Here is a 16,848-nt window from a genome sequence, read left to right on the forward strand (position 1 = left end):
ATATATAAAAATCTATATATAAAGGATAAAGCAAAGGTACCTGAAATTACAGCGATTTTCCATGACCCGTGCTCCTCCTTGGCTATTCTTTCTGCCTCCTCCATTAGTAACATACCAAATCCCTATAATGGGAGAAAGAAGAAGAAGAAAAGGTAAGTTTAGAAATAGAAAGCATAGGCAAGGTCAGAATGTAAGCATTAGTACAGTTCCAAAAGAGCCGTATTTTTGGCACAGGAGTGATTCTGTGATCAGGAATATTGCTGAATATTGCAGGAGAAGGCTTCAGAAGAGGCGCATCAACACTAAGCTTTACAATGGAGCTTTCTCGGGGTTTTACTTCTGATCGTGAAATTCTTCAGAGGCAGTTCTACTGTCTGACTGCTCCTCAACGGCAGGAACAGAACGACACTGAATCCATTGATGGTGAGCCAACTTGGTAGGCGCCCCCTGATTCCTGGCACTGAGTGGGTCTAACCTGCCAAGATAACCGATCCCAACCAACAACCGCCCACCTTAATGGCGACCTCCCTAGACCGGGTTTGTGTTAGAGAATTAAACGGAGCCACGGTACAAATGCCAGATGCAATTGCCCAGGCTGTCGAGTCGCACAAGGATCCCAGTGCCATTCCGGCAGGGGACACCAGCTGAAACGGATGTGGCCAGACAGCACAGACCCAGAGACGGGCCCTGCTGCCATTTACTCTTCTGTTCTACATCTTGCCTTAGCGCCTTGGAATCTTTATCTCTGCAAACCCTCCAGGAGACAGGTGCTGTGGCTGTGCTCGTTTCAGGATGAAGAATTCAGGCAGGCAGCACCCACGAGGCTCGTCGGGGCTCCCCACAACGGCTGTGTCGAGCTGCTGCGTGACCCGCACAGACCCAGGCTAGGCTCTCGCCCTGCACCGCTCGCCCCGCATGAGGTGCCAAATCCAAAAGAACTGCAGAATAACATGTAAATATGCTGGACTGGATCCACGTCTCTATTTACATTTGGAAACCCTGCCCAGCAGGATTGCTATTGGAATCACAATAATTCTTCAAAATAAGGGAATAGCCTTTCCACTCTATTTAACAACTTCTTTGTCCTATATATGTGGGAATAATTGATTGGATTAATTCACTCCCAGCATTAGGATGCAGGAATTATACTCGGCTCTTTGTTCATCTGTTTTCCCGACAAGATGTACAGAATGGGGCTGTGGCGACACTGAAGCAGATGTGATTTAATTCTAAGAAACGTTTAACACTTACAGGCATTTTTAAATAACACACAGAAATCTCCATTCTAAAATGTCCTTCTAATCAGAAATTGCCCCCGCCACTGTGGAGAACACTTTCTGATTAACCTCTTGAACACTGTTCGGAATGAACATGAGCGCATCATATGCCATGAAATTTCAATTTGCAGCCTATTTGAATGTTTGTAGTTGGCTACTTGCAATTGATTTTCTCTCTTTTTTGTTGTTGTTTGGTTTTGGTTTCGGGTGGTTTGGTGTTTTTTTTTAATTTGTTTTCAAATACTTCAGATGACCACTTTTTTTTTCTTCCTGAACTTTTAAGTGTTAACTATTTTATAATGGGAATATCCACTCCTCTCCCCGCCACACCACCCCCCACCACCTTATGGTCACACATCATCATCATCTCCTCATAAAACTGCATCTTAATGCAAATACTCAGGGAAAGATTAATAAATACAAGGAATTTAATTTAAAACATCAGCCCTGAGCACTTCTGGCAAAGAGGACAAACCGATTGCTTTTTAAAAGCTCAGTCTAAAGGTTCAAAACCTACCAGGGCAAAATTTAATTCACATTTTTGCTCACCACAAGCCACAGCATGTTACATGCAGCAGAAAGAAAATGTGTGATTTTCACATGAGTCGCTGCAGGGAATTAGAAACACAGCCTTCCACTCCACAATTCACATGTTTTAAGATATATACGAAATGGTCTCACAGGTGTGCCTGAAGCAAAAAAAGTCTGACCCAACTAAGAGACTTTACTCAGGAGTCTCACCAAATCACTTAAACCAATAAACATCTCAGAACCAAAGCTGGATTTAGAACCACAGAATGGTTTGGGGTGGGAAGGGACCTTAAAGACCACCCAGTCCCACCCTCTGTCACAGGCAGGGACCCCTGCCCCCAGCCCCGTCCAGCCTGGCCTTGAGCACTGCCAGGGATGGGGCACCCACAGCTGCTCTGGGCAGCCTGGGCCAGCGCCTCGCTGCCCTCACAGGGAAGAATTTCTTCCTCATCTCTCATCTCCATCTCCCCTCTCTCATGTAAAGCCATTCCCCCGTGTCCCATCACTACATGCTTTTGTAACGTTTTCTTCTGTTTCGGCAGGAAGAATGTACTCAATACATGTGCCTTTGAAAGAAAACTGGGTAACACCAAATAAAAATCTCCCGTTCCCATATGTAATTATTTCCGAACTGAAATTCAGCTATCAAACAAGATCAATTTTAGAAGGAAATAAAAAGACATGATGGATGTATCCCCTTTGTTTTGTTTTCACTCAGTTTGCAGTCACGTGTGATGTACCACACAGGCTATCAAAGGGAAGATACCTCAGTACCGAAGATGCTTAGTACTTGCAAGTCAAATTAGCAGCAGCACACACAAGCTCATACTGTACAGGCATGGAGCAACACTGATAGCACTCAGCCATACTTTTTTTTTTTTTTTAATCTCAGAGCAGTTGCAATTGCCTAAACATGATCACGCTAGCAAGAACTAGAAGCAGCATGACTTCAGCTGGGCAAATGCAAGAAGAGGCTCAAATTTACCTGTTTCTATTGCAGTGGACTATAATTTGAGTCAACTGAATGAATCTCTGATAGTAAAAATAAAATTCTTCCCCAATTATATTGAGGAGAGTGCAAGAAAGACAGAGATGAGAAATAAAAGATGGCTTAGAGTACCTGGTGCTGAAATTTTGAAGGATCCCGACTGCTCACAGGGACCACGCTCCCATACACGTGCAATTCCCGGACGATGGAAACGCCTCCCTTCAGCTCAGGTCTGAACGACTCCTCTGAACACTTCCGCAGTCGTAGAAGGCCAACGAGAATATCCTGGTCTGGATCTTCATAGGACAGGAAGGTCTCCCAGCCACCATTAGCCACATAATCTCTTCTAACTAATTCAATCTGGTCAAAGAGAAGCGATGACAAAACAATGAGGGAAAGAGAAAAGGAGTATTTCTTTAAAAACGTTTAAGCAACATGTTGAACAGACCAGAACCAATTTAATGGATCCATAAACTATTATGATTCAGAGAAAACACGAAGTGCTTTCTTAAAGGCCAATTTAATTCTAGATGGATTTTAGCAGCACTGGATAAGAACTGCTGCTACTGCAGTCACATTAAAGATAAAACATGTGACTACTTTAAAGAAATCTATTTGCCAATGGGACAGAACTAGTTTTCTATCCCTATGTGCAAGCTTTCAAGAACGGCTGGTAATCCACATGTTACCTCTTTGTAAGCCAGAAACCTAAAACCTAAGTTTCTTGAGTTACTCGAGCTCCGTAATCACTGCAAAATCCATGGGGGCAGCAACTCTTGCCTCTAACGAAGGGACCTGCTCTAATTGCAATTCAGCTCCAGTTACAAACTTGCTAACGCAGGATGAGTAGCTTTGCATCTGCCTTCGCTAAACCTGCATTTAGGTCCAGGTCTCTGCTGCTTTGAGGTGTCTACAGAACATGGTTCTTCTAAGCAGCAGTCAACTTCTTTACTAATTACCAATTAGTTCTTTCCAGCACTGCACAGGATCTGCCTACATGAGCAAACTGTGTGGAGGAACAACAGGGCACCTGCAAGAGCTGGGGCTGAGTGAGCCCTGCATTACGTGCGCTTTGCAGGATCTGCAGGAAGTGTTCTCTTACTTATTCAGATAGTAGTGAGGACACCAAAACCTTCCAGACAAGGACCCTGAGAACTGACCAATACCAAGGTATTACTTGTCTCAAATCCAATTTTTGATAACGGTCTAGACAAAGGCAGCTCTGAGGGTCACAACAAGTAGAAGGGAAAGGTGAAGCGAGAGTTGACTGACTGTGGAAAATGCAATAAAAGACCATGCCTGGGTAGAAGAAATTACTTCTGCAGATGACCTAGAAGTTATGAAGAGTAACTGGTGGATACGAGAGCAGAAAGAAGGAAAAAAAAACCCCCTTCTTTTTCAGGCAGCTCCAACCTACCACCATCAAGGAGCAGCCCCAGCACCCAAGATCAGACACCTTTACGGCAACGTGAGGCCTGATCAACTCTCACATACCGGTAGCTGTGTTTGTATACGTATGTATATATACAGCTGCGTACGTAGCAGAGTTAGCACTGAGCTGATCTGATGTAACCTGTAGCTAATGATGATAATGCCACATCTTTGGTGACATAGTGAGTCACTCTATTTGCACTTTGAACTGATAAGGTACAGCTGAAATAGCTGCCCATCTTTGCCATCAGGATTCCCTTACCCACCTGTAACAACCAGCTGCTAAACAGGCCAAAATTATTTCCCAAATCACGTGGCAGCAATAGTTTGCAATGCTGAGAGCCTGATGACAACACAGTATGTGTTGGGGGGTGTGTCGGGTGTGTGTTTCAGTACAGACTGGGTACCCCACCAGCTAGGAACCCATTACAGCCAGCATGCATTAGGTGCGCTCCTGCAAGGTGCCTTCTGAATTAATCTGAACAGAATTGGGTTTCTGCACTTCCTGATGCTTTCAAAGCAGGGAACAATCAGAGGATTTGTTTCAAAAGCATCACACAGGTACACCTGCCATCGTTTTGACAGACTTTAGGAACTCAAATGTGACTGGCAAGTGTCAGTGGGTGCCCTGGGCACCAGCACTGCACCAGTGTTTCTAACATTTACATCCTGACAGTACAGTAGATTGAACCCTATACACAGGGATGCCCAGGTGGCCAAGGAGGCCAGCGGCACCCTGGCTGGTGTCAGCGATGGCGTGGCCAGCAGGGCCGGGGCAGGGACCGTCCCCCTGCGCTGGGCACCGGTGCGGCCGCCCCTCGAGCCCTGGGGTCCGTTCTGGCCCCTCACTCCCAGACAGAGCTTGGGGGGCCGGAGCGTGTCCAGAGCCGGGCAGGGGGCTGGGGCAGGGGCTGGGGCACCAGTCTGATGGGGGGGCTGGGGGGTCAGCCCGGAGAGGAGGGGGCTCGGGAGGGACCTGATCGCTCCCTACAGCTGCCTGGGAGGGGGCTGCAGCCAGGGGGGTCAGTCTCTGCTCCCAGGTCACAAGCGACAGGACAAGGGGGAACGGCCTCAGGTTGCACCAGGGCAGGTTTAGGTTGGAGACTGGGAAACATTTCTTCACCGAAAGGGTGTCCAGCACTGGGACAGGCTGCCCAGGGACGGGGGGAGGCACCGTCCCTGGAGGGATTTAGAAGACATGTACACTTGGCACTATACTACTATAAAGTAGCACTACTATAAAGTAGCACTACTATAAAGAGTACTACAAAGCATGCCAGTACCACGATAAAGACTAAAGCAAAGGACCTCAGTATTTTTTCTGCAAATCCTCTAATACCCAGAAATCTATGAATTAAAGATTTGTTTACAGCAAAGCCGTAAGGGATTCTGTCGCCTGCCTGCTCTACTCCATGACAAAGCCTGGGTGAACACAGCTCACAATTAAATCCCTTAGTGACTACAGAAGCAAGGCTCATTGCAACACTGATGTACAGCTCATGGGGTAAGTGCCCAAGCAGATGTCTGCTGATGTGCCAAGTTCTCCAAGAGCACAAACTCCACTCCAGCTTGTGCGTCAGGATGGCTGACACTGATCCAGATAGACTGTTAGGTACGAAACGCTACTAGTAAAATGGAAATGGGCAGGAAAATAAAAGAGCATGGTATTTTTAAAATATCCAGATTCTGCAGTTAGTTTTATATGTGGAAAAGCAGTTAGGTTAAAGCTTACTGCTAATATATCAAAAAAAAAAGCAGAAATTATTATTAAATGCCGATAAAGAGTTTGAAACGGCAAGATTGGAGAACTCCTGGTTTCTCCCAAGGATAAAACAAAACAAGTAGGAAACATGTTTCAGTGCTTGTCCTCCAGCAGGGACTAGATGCCATGTTATGCCCACATCCAGTCCAAAAGCCACTTGTAGACAGAGATGAAGCAAGAACCTTCACCAGGAGGCTTTATATTGTGTGCATTTTTATAACATCATAAGCACATACCAGATAAACTGATCTGCTGAGAAAAGCCCCTCCCTACTGGATTGGGATTTTTTTGTTCTCAGCACAGAGGGTCCTAGGATACATAAATCCTCTCAAAGGCTCTTCAGGGACTTGTGAGACATACAAAGCCTTTTCCTTCTGGGATACTGGTATAAATGTGGTAAAAGCCATCCTGAATGACCTCCTGGTTGGTTGGTGCACAGCCATGTGCAGCAGCATGCTGCAGTCCTCAGTGTCAGTCCCTGGTCCATAGACCATCCTGCGTGCTGGGTAAGAGTAACCCTCACCAGGGTGGATCACCATTTCCGTATGCAATCCTATTAAATGTCTGGCACAGCCTGTTTTAAACTTACTTTGACAAACAAAGAGAAAACTCAGTTGCAGATTACACTCTTAACTGAAAACGGTTACTCCCAGCTTAAAAATCTGCTCCATTCCTGCTAAGGCTCTACATTGAGATCATTATCTTGACACCAAACCCCCCACTTCGCAGGAACAGCAGCTTCTATGTCTTAAGACTTTCTGTTTTTACACTAATGTAGGTTCATATCCTTAACAGAGCTGTCATTGCTCCTCGCCTTTCAAAAACTGTCAATCCAGCGTCTCTTTACAGCAACAATTCACTGGAACATTTTTGAGGCTATTACGTAGCACTATGCAGCCTTAACCATCCTGATAGCATGCAAATACCTTCCGCTGCTGTGGAGAAATGCCACTAATTGAAAAGGCAGCTTAGAGACAGCTCTGTAAATAACCAGCTATGGGCAGGTAATCTACTTCAAATTGATATTTTTTTAAAAAAAATGAAACCAAAAAACTTAAAAGCAGACATGCCATCGCCATTATAAAAATACATACAGCCTACTGATCCTTTAACAGAAAAAAGTCGCATGCAGTATGACTAATTACAGCAAGTGATTAATTCATTTTAGATCTGACATGATAGCCTCTCTTATCAAGGGGATGCATTGTTTACTGATGAAGCCAAGAAAAACATCATACCTTGTCATTAGTCTAAAGCGCATGAAAAATCATACAATCTGCAGAATATTTCTCTTGCTTGCTGTCATGATAAATTTTGCTAACACTACATAATGACATCCTCCTGCCACTCAGACAGATGAGTTCAACAAAGGGAATTTTCAATACAACGTTGCTTTGAAAACCCTGTGATAAGCTATTTGCTAACTGCTCCAGAAATCTACAATTTAAATTAGATTAGCACTGCTGACAACAGACATATTCGGAAGATATTTCGTGAGACGTCCAAAGATTATAGACTACGGGAGCAGAGCACAAAGGCCTACGTACGAACAAGTCCGTACAGCCTCAGTTCTTGCAGAAATCTGGTACGAATAAGGTAATTTATTTGGGATCTTACACATATATAGATGTTATATCTACTGGATTTCTGTTATGCATGATGGGAAGTATTGCCCTCCATCTGAAATCACATAATGGCAGGAGAAAAACAGAATATGGCTCCTGGTAATCTCTCAGTTGCAAAGTGAGAACATCTTTCAGATGCTAAACTACGAGAATACTCGTTTTACTTAACTTCCAGCACCAAACTCAGAGCTTCTTTGAAGTGGAGTTTCCAAAGCACAAGTGAGAGGAGCTCTGTCAGGAATCCTTCTCCGTGCTGACACATGGAAAGCTGAACCCCAGTGTAGCAGCTCACATTTAGAAAGTTGGAGTGTGCCCATTGCATGGAAGAGGAAAGAGGTATGAAGCATCATTTTGATTCAGCTTTTACCTGGGGGTGGCAGTTATCTTCTGTCTGGCACAAATAACTCTTGTTTGAAAGCAAATGCAATAAATGACAGACAAACTCCAGAACCATGTCAGTCCCTCCTTAATGTCACCAAAGGGACAGGAGGGGAACACTTCCAGGGTATGATTTATTAGCCACAGCATACACGTAGAGTAAGATGGATAAGACCCTGCGTGATCTTAGAAAGCTCATCTCCTTGGGTGACACCAACGTCCTGACCACCTTCTGGAAGGATTGATGCCTCCTTGTGACTACAGTGAGCTGGAGGATTAGTTTCCTAAATGGGATGCTTGAAGTCCAGCAGTGAACATTCTCCTTTCCATAAAATAAGCATAGCAATCTTTTTGTGGACTATTTTAGTATTTTTAAGAAGGAAAAATACAACATATGTGTCATATGCTAAATGGATCTATTCACATATAAATATATGCATACATGTGCAGAAGTGTATTTATACATGTACTGTTTGCCTACATAAACATGCACAGTCACAAAAAAAAGCTGTAAACTCATCTTGCTAAACATGCATTCCTGTTCAGCATGCACAGACGGTGTTCTGGGTATTTTCTAAATCCAAATTTGTAATGAGGAGGGGGAAAAGGGAAGGCAGTTATTTTGTTATAGCAGTGCAAATACCAAGTAACTGCTGGCTGTAGTGAGTTTATTAAACACGGTGGTCATAAATTTCAACATGTGACTGTGCTAAAACAAAAGACATCAAAAGCTGCTGCAAAAATAAATGGAAAATTGTATCCAGCTACAAAGGCAGACCGTAGGATTGGACGTGCTACAAATGGGTCCTAACGCCTCCACACCAAACAGATAGAACAAATTGTGTCTGAAACAAGCTCCTAGAAAAAAATAGACAATTCTTACCTGATATGGTCTCACTTTATGGTGAATTTCTTGAATTCCAACCTCTCTTGTCCTTACATCACGACACTAGGAAAAGAAAGGGAGGAAAAAACAAGAATTACATAGGAGAAAAACATTAAGCTCTGAAACACACAGACTTCCAGCCACCTATTGGGTTCAAAACCAAACTGAAATAGCATGAAGTTGCACGGATGCATTTCAAATGGATAGACTTCAAAATAAAAATGCTCACCGATCCATCCCTAATATACCTCAGAAAGAGGTCTTAGTGCTAAATGGAAAGACATGCTGGCAAAAATCAATTCACTAAGCAACCATTATGGCTCATGAGGAAACGTACCCTTTGATTCACAAACAGCAGGGTCCGGAGGTGAAGTCAACACACATGAAAAAATAACAGAGAAAAAAAACCCAGCCCTGGCATAATCCATTTTTACCCTACATTGGGAAGGTCTAACGTTGGCAAAATCTATGCCAAGGCATCAGAGAGTCCCTAAACAGCCAGTTTTTTAATCTGAGCAACCCTTTTCTTGCTTTTAAATGCGAACCGCTGCAGAAGTCCTACCCACATATGAGAAAGTAAAGCTAATGCTGACCTGGCATCCACAGGGCATCCCTGAGGCTGGGGACCAAGGCTGGAGAAAGCAATGACAGCCAGAAGAAGTCTTCCCTCCCTCAGAAGCCAGACAGAGGAGGAGGTGAGGCTCCAAGCTCAGTGCTTGAGCGGTGGGTTATAGCTTGCATAAACCTGTGCTTCTCAGCAAAGGCAGTGGAGTTGAGTAGTTTGGCACCATTCACCCAAGCAAACAGTGGTGATTAGCATAAGCACTCCTGCTGCAGGAGACGACTGCATTTACTTCTTAGGGGTTTCTTAGGAATGTCCAATACTAAGCTTAACCCAACTTTTGTCAGTGAGGTGCAGTCCCAATAATTTTACCCCAAAGAGATGAATTGCAACGGCTCGTTTCATTCCACTAGCACTGCTGTACTTGGAGGGAAGGAAGATCACCTCCACCGATGGGCTAAAATCGCTCTAAACCAGCAACCCCACCTACCTGCCCATCGCCTTCCCAAAGCCAGCCTTTTAGGGGAAGAACTGTGAAAATTCGGTTCACACAGCAACTCAGAGCGCGCAGAACATGCACATCTCGTGCCCTGTCCTCCTCTGAATGCTTTTAAATTCCATTATCAATATAGAGAAAAGTGGCGGTTTGTGTTTGGTTTTTAGAGCGGGCTACAGCAAAACAGTGATTCACTGTCATAGCAGGATTCTAGAGCAGACGAACTCTTCTCTCCTTTACAAGTTCCCAGCCACACAAACAGCATAGTAAAAGGCAGAGAAATATCATTAAGAACCCCAGAACCGGGGAAGGACAACGTATCCTGGGATGATGCTTTGAAATTCTGTGTCCCAGGAGCATATCTCCAGTTGCACTCAGTGGCTGGAAATCACAAAGGCCATCACCTGGTCCCTCCAACAAGGCTCCTCCAGAATAATTTCTTTCCAGCCACCACAGGCACAAGTTGCAGTGCTGGCATGACCGATCCCTACGCCTCAAACGCACTCCTTGCCAAGCCATTCCCTACAGATGGATGCCAGAACAGCCAGAGCTGGTGAGCTGGCTGATCTTTACTTATTGAGCCTGCAAATATACAAGATTCCTACGAGTCCCTTCCTTGCCTCGGCCTTTTCCTCTCCTTTTCCAAGCTAAGAGACAAGAGGACAAAGTGTATTTATAATTTTGTCCTATGACCCAAGAAAAACGTAACACTACCTTACCTTACAAGCTGTATTGCAGCACACTGTTTGGTTCCTCATTCCACCAGCTGCAGTGTTTCTGCCTCACTAAATTAAAATCTATAATCATCTGCTCAGCAGAGATACTTGCAGATTTGGTTCTTCTCAAAGCGATGACTGCCAGCCTTACCAGCTTTTTAATGGTTCAGCTCAGCCCTGACTGCCATGGGTCAGCTATCCCTGCTTCTCCAGCTGGTCTTGATCAGGTTCAGATCGAATGATGCGGGTTTAATACCAAACCCAGGGAAGACTTTACAGGTAGCCCTAAAGAGCTCGGTTGAAAAGGCTTAGCTGCACCATGGAGGCTGTCTCCCCTGCATGTTTTTGAGGTGAAAAGTCAGCGGGAGGGGATGGAAACTTCTATGGCTGGCAAAACTGTCTGCCCAATTCTGACTTGCTACTGGAGGGAGACTGGGAGGAACGACTGGAGGAGAAAGTCCTGGGCATCACCTTAGAAGACATTAAGTGATACGGAAAGCCCAGCTGCAAGGACTGTTTGGAGTTTCTTTTCTGATCTTTTGCACTGCAACTGCAAGGTCCAAGTGAGATGGCAAAGGCAGTAAGGAGCTAGAGATAGCCTAGAGAACTACCCACGTTAAATACCAAAAATATAGGTCAACAGCACAAATTGATGTGGGATTACAGGCACGCAGCAGTAGCTGGAGACTCTACTATTGTAGTAATGCCTTAAAACTTCTTTCAGAAAAGGTGAGCTAGGAAGAGGGAGGGCTAACTCACAATACAGACAGGCAGAACAGTTGTGGCAAGGATCTGCCCCTGCCTCGACACCAGGACACCAAAGCAATTAAAGCCCTTTAGAACAGTGTCAAGGAGTATGGCCTTTGTGTGATGTTTTGCTAGGAAGTCAGATATCCCAAGAAAGGCAGAACCTGGGCATAAATTCATTGGAGGATCTGCAAACCGTGGCCGATAACCAGGTTTCGCAGGGAGGTTCAGAGGCTCAGGCTGTGAGCAGGGTCACAGCAGACCACAAGGACTGTGAATGCCAAGTGCTGCAGAGACCTTCCGAGAAAAGTCAAGACTGGGTATCCGTACCTCCTCCTGACTTCACATACAAACTCAGTTCCTCCCTCCCCCTCCTCGCCTCCACCCCTGCTCATATTTTTATTTGACCTTAGTAATATCAAGAATATCAAGTCTCATTTGTTTGTGCTGAAATCTCTCTTGTGAGATTTCTCTGGCCTCAGACTAAGAGCTTTTCTTCCAATTGTTCAGTCAAGTAAGTGCTTGTGTGGGAAAGAGAAAGGAAGGAGAATTTCTAATAGCATAAATTAAAAAGAAACCTTCCTGCCTTCTCTGATTTAAGAGTTTCGTTCTGCTAAAAAATGGAATATCACCAACTAGTTACCAGGTACCTTCAGGAACACAATGAAAGTGCTGAACTAAAAATCAACCAAACAAAGCCAGCTTTGCAGAAATATCATGAAGGTGCTTTTTAGTCATTAACATTTTTTTGAAAGACCTTTGCGGATCCTTTTAGTTCAGCAGTAAACCTGGCTCCTATTGTGCCTTCTAGTCATTACTTTTCTCTCTGCTGGTTTATGTCAAGTCATCAAGCAGCTCTCCCTCCATACCAATTGACAAGTATTTTACCTGCGTCCCAAGATCTTTCATCCTGGCCAAAGCAAGCTCTCTCAGGTTCCCGTGCTCCACTCCAGAGCTGACTAGTGGCATTGGGATATCTCTGCATGGAAAAGGAAAAACCAAAAACCTCAAAGAGCTGCATTAGCAGACAGTACACCATAAAGCGCCATTACGGTCACCTAAGCCAAGATCCCAAATAGCAGACCACAGAACTTACCTGAATTATCTTTGTTTCAAGTCTTTGGTTGAACAAGAAGTAACAGGCAAAACACAATGAAAAGCAGGAGCAAAATAAAGGGAAAAAGCTACAGATTTTATTTTAGTAAAAAGGCTGAAGGCAGAAATAGGCTTTTACAATCCTAAGAAATAGGTTATAATTTGGCTCTCACTTCTTCACTTGGAAGGCTGGGACAAAAAAAAAGGATCACCCAGCCGAGCCTGTGCCTCGCCTAGGACTCCAGGTCAGGTGTTCTTCATGGCATCTCTTGCTGGAGACCAGCAATTGGGAACCAGACCGCATCTTTCTGCAGTCTTCAAGTTGAATGCCCACAGGGAAAATTCATCAGAATTACAACATTTTTATATTGGGACGCTATCTGCTTAAAAGGGAAAAAGTTCTCGTTTAGCAAATGATTTGCAGCAAAGCCCAGCCAGGAAGTCCAGAGCCTTCCTATGGGAATGTAAATCACGAGTCTGCAAATGGCAGAGCTCCTTCCTTCAGTTCTCCACGGAAGGCAGTTAAAATGAAATTTGAAAGCAAGACCATGTTTGGTCTCTCAGCTGCCTGCCAGGGCAGTTTGTCCCACTAGAGATTACAAAAGCAGGATACCAGCCCTTAGGGAAAGGATTTATGCATTCAGATCCAGCTGAGAAAGGAACATGCAGACTACTGGCACATCCCATTCCTTGGTGAGTATTCCTCCTTTTCCTTTAGCTATGCAAGCATTCAACAGAGTAAAGAACAGAATATCACAAAAAACCAAACCCATACAGAGAAAGTGATGGTTCAGGGAATTGGTAATGTAATTAGCTTAATCCATGCTGGTTCAGTAGTGATTGAAAGTCATCACCATCTAGCAGCTGTCTGATGACCTCTGTAAAATGTAGTAATTGATCGATTCAGTTCCTTGAGGACTGGCATTCACACCACGGTCCCCACTAACAATTACTGGTTTTGGCAGTAGCTATATAAAAGATAAAGGTCTTCAAGGGTCCTAAAGACCTGATCCTTGTGCTGCTTCAGCCTTGCCGAATTGTAAGCCACTGGCAAGGAGGGCAAGAAAAGGAGTTTTCCTTTACTGTTAAGGATGAAAACAAGGGCTTCAAGGCTCCAGGATTCTCCTCCTTTTTCAGCATTACACTCGAATTTGGCTACAACTTTCTCTGGCGTAATGGAGAAACAAAAATGTGTCTTATTTTCCTCCCTCGTTTTCTCTGCTCTTTTTTTCTATGAAGCCAAAGGGTCTACGAAAAATTCCTCGCCTCTTCCACTCACGTGCCAAAAAGTTGAGGCAAAATACAATTAGCTAGCCAGTTCATTTATTCAGTGGATTTCTTTGAGTAAATAAGACACTGCAGAGCCAACACAACATACTTCAAAGAGCTTCAATTAGAGGAAATGAGCACTTCACATTGTGACTAAAGGACACACTAGAGGAGAACGGCATTTTCATCAGGGTATGTCAGATCTACAGTAATAATCGAACCATACGCCTTTCTTCTAATTATGGAACAACTCCAAAAAGTCAGGCTGTATGTATTTTCCTTACAGGGACAATAATAAAACATCCTGACATGTTCCGGTACCAGGTCTTTAGCTAAATCCAGTCAGCTATGCAACAGCAAATTAAGTACTGCAAATAAAAGATAGATTACAACATCCAGTAACGCGAGCCTCTCTTATCTGCCTACCAGGGAGCAAACTAAATTAAAATATGAATGTGAAAAATAAGCTTTTTAAGACAGAGAAAGCAAGAAATAGGTTTTCCATCCCCACTTCAGATTAGGGCAGAGTATTTTTAAGACAGAGAAAGCAAGAAATAGGTTTTCCATCCCCACTCCAGATTAGGGCAGAGTGCTTAAATAAGTACCTTGTGTGTATCACGAGTGTACACACTAACTGCCTGTTTTGAATAGCCACAAGACCACACAGTACCAGTGATTGTAGGACTTGTTAAAATGCTAAACAAATTCAGGGATACAGGGGATTAAATTCTGACCTTATTAAAGTTAATGTGCAATTTGCCTGAAGCTTCAACACGGCCTATTTAATCTTCCATTTTTCAAACATTTTGCATTGCTTAGGACACATGAAGCAGTTGATTGAAGCACACAGCGAAAGCCTCAAGACCTTGAGCTTGCCCTCAGCTCCAACTTACCACACGATCTCCTTGGTTGAGTACAGTGTTTTATTTCTTCATAGCTACATCTCCCCACCAGTGCAGTGAAAATAACATGCATACAAAACATGGAGATCCGTGAAAGAAAAGGTCTCAAGGTGTGGCACTACTGCTGTCATTTCACTCCTCCTCACACACCAAAGTACTTCAGTGATAACGAGGTTCACAAACATTCAGGATAAATACAACATTAAGCAACTCTGAGAGTGACAAAACACCCTGTAAAGATATATTCTCTAACCAGCCATTAGCAACAGCATCTAATTTTTTATTTTTTAAAAAAACATATTCAACCCAGTTTCCTGAAGCAGAAAGACTTCTACGGTGGTTTGTCAGTGACGCCTCTCCCCTGCTCACCCGACTCGTTAAACTGATTATTTTGAGCATGTGACGGACTACAAAACCATTGAGTCCCTTCTGTTTCCTCCAAACCTGGTACTAGGGAACAGAGATCCCAAATACTGGTCTTAATAAATAAGGGGATAGGGGAACTCAAGACTTTTCCTGGTGGCGTTTGCTAGAAAACCTAAATGCATGTACCCAATGGCCAGTCAGGATGCAAAGAACTCAGGATAACGTGCTGTCTGGGGCAGAAGCTGAATCTGAAAGGATTGTGGAAATAGAGCCTGAAAAGTAAGATGTGAAGGATGGAGGACTTGTGGCAGCAGTCTGGAGGGAAACAGGGCCTGGGGAAGCAATGGGGAGCGGGGGAGAACCTGCTGCCCTCAGCGTTGGGAACAGTCCACAAATGTTTTTAGAACTGTGGCTTTGTTCATGATTCCATTACAGAGTCACACAATGGCCACGAAAGCAATTTAGAGCAAAGTAATAGCTATTGGACTTTGCACCGGAGCTGTAAAAATCTGTAATCACCGTGAACAAGTTGCGGGTGCCGTGAGCCAGTCCGTAAGGAAACAGCTATTCCACAGGAACATGCCGGATGGAAGCTGCCGCTGGTGACAGAAGAAATCAGCCAAGCTCAGGGAAATCCAAGCCAAGACTTTTCCAGGCCAGTGTTCCTTAGGAGACCTGCTAGGCTGTGAATTCATGCCGCCTTTTAAGGACAGACCTGTTCATATTAGATACAATGCTACAGTGATAGTGCCATGAACAAACAGGCTGTTGTGTCTACAGTCAAATCAATGAAGATGATGCAGGGAGAAAAGGGAGGTGTTTTGCCTTTAATAATGCTCCTACAAGTGATGTGAAAAGCCTGGGGGAATATTAAGTGGGTATTTCCTGCAAGCCCCGTTTTCCTTTCTCCATCAGTATCACATCCTTCTTCTCGGAGTTCAGCTACAGCCACCAGTTTGTCACAGTAACAAAGACCTGAAGGAAGGATCTCCTGGTCGCTGAAAGCGTGTCTCAGTTACTACAGACTGCTGTATCCCAATCACATTCATAAGCCTCATTAAGCTTCATCATATTATATTTAGCTTTTCTTCCTCTGGTAACAGAAAGCTGCTCCAGAATCTCAATCCTGAGCAAGAATTCCCACCTTCCTGCCTTGTTTTATGCAAGGCTACTTGTTATTTTCTTGTTCTCTGCCCAAATCAATGTTCTTTCTTAAAAGCTTATTTTTCTTCTCTCACAGATTTACAGAGGTCATTTATGTCCACATCTATCCTTCAAACAAAAGACTAATCCTCCTCAGCACATGTTTCCACAGTTCATTTTCTTGAAGACGGGGATTATTCCAGACAAGGTCTTACCAACGCCTTGCCTGGCTGCTGCGTTATTACTTTCATCTCTAAAAAGAGTTACCCTGAAAAAACTGCTTCTCACAGCTGCATTCACCAGTGGCTTATTTACATTACAGACCAAGATGCGAACAACTTTTCCTCCTCTGCTGTTTTCACACTGTGACCTCATGCCTTGTCACAAAGCCCCCTTGGAGTATGACCTCAGACTTCCCCGAACTGCATCTCATCGCACCTCTCACTCCAGCTTCACCGGTACCAGACCCTGCTTGTGTGTAGCCTTCCAGCGGTGAGTCCCAGCCCTGCAAGGGTTCCTCAACACCCTATTTCTTTGTGTACCGTTGCAAATAAACACAATTCAGAGCAAGATTAGGTTTTCAATGGATACTTGAGAAACTCCACTAATATATATATACACAAAAAATATGTAATAACCTTGAGTCCATAACTTTGTCAAAGCTACCCAGCGTT

At 44.1% G+C, this 16,848-nt stretch overlaps 1 protein-coding gene across 2 annotated transcripts in view; it reads right to left on the reverse strand.

Moving 5' to 3' along the window:
* The window catches only part of ELP3 (elongator acetyltransferase complex subunit 3), a 94,190-nt gene that overhangs the window by 22,749 nt on the left and 54,593 nt on the right, over window positions 1-16,848 (reverse strand). For both annotated transcript variants that reach the window (XM_055809998.1, XM_055809997.1), the window contains exons 11-14: window positions 12,288-12,378; window positions 8,876-8,941; window positions 2,929-3,156; window positions 41-122 (exon numbers count right to left, since the gene is read on the reverse strand). In XM_055809998.1, the coding sequence (XP_055665973.1) occupies window positions 41-122; window positions 2,929-3,156; window positions 8,876-8,941; window positions 12,288-12,378 (467 nt within the window). The remainder of the gene's footprint in view (window positions 1-40; window positions 123-2,928; window positions 3,157-8,875; window positions 8,942-12,287; window positions 12,379-16,848) is intronic.

This window comes from Falco peregrinus, chromosome 7, assembly GCF_023634155.1.
Source record: "Falco peregrinus isolate bFalPer1 chromosome 7, bFalPer1.pri, whole genome shotgun sequence".
NCBI lineage: Eukaryota > Metazoa > Chordata > Aves > Falconiformes > Falconidae > Falco > Falco peregrinus.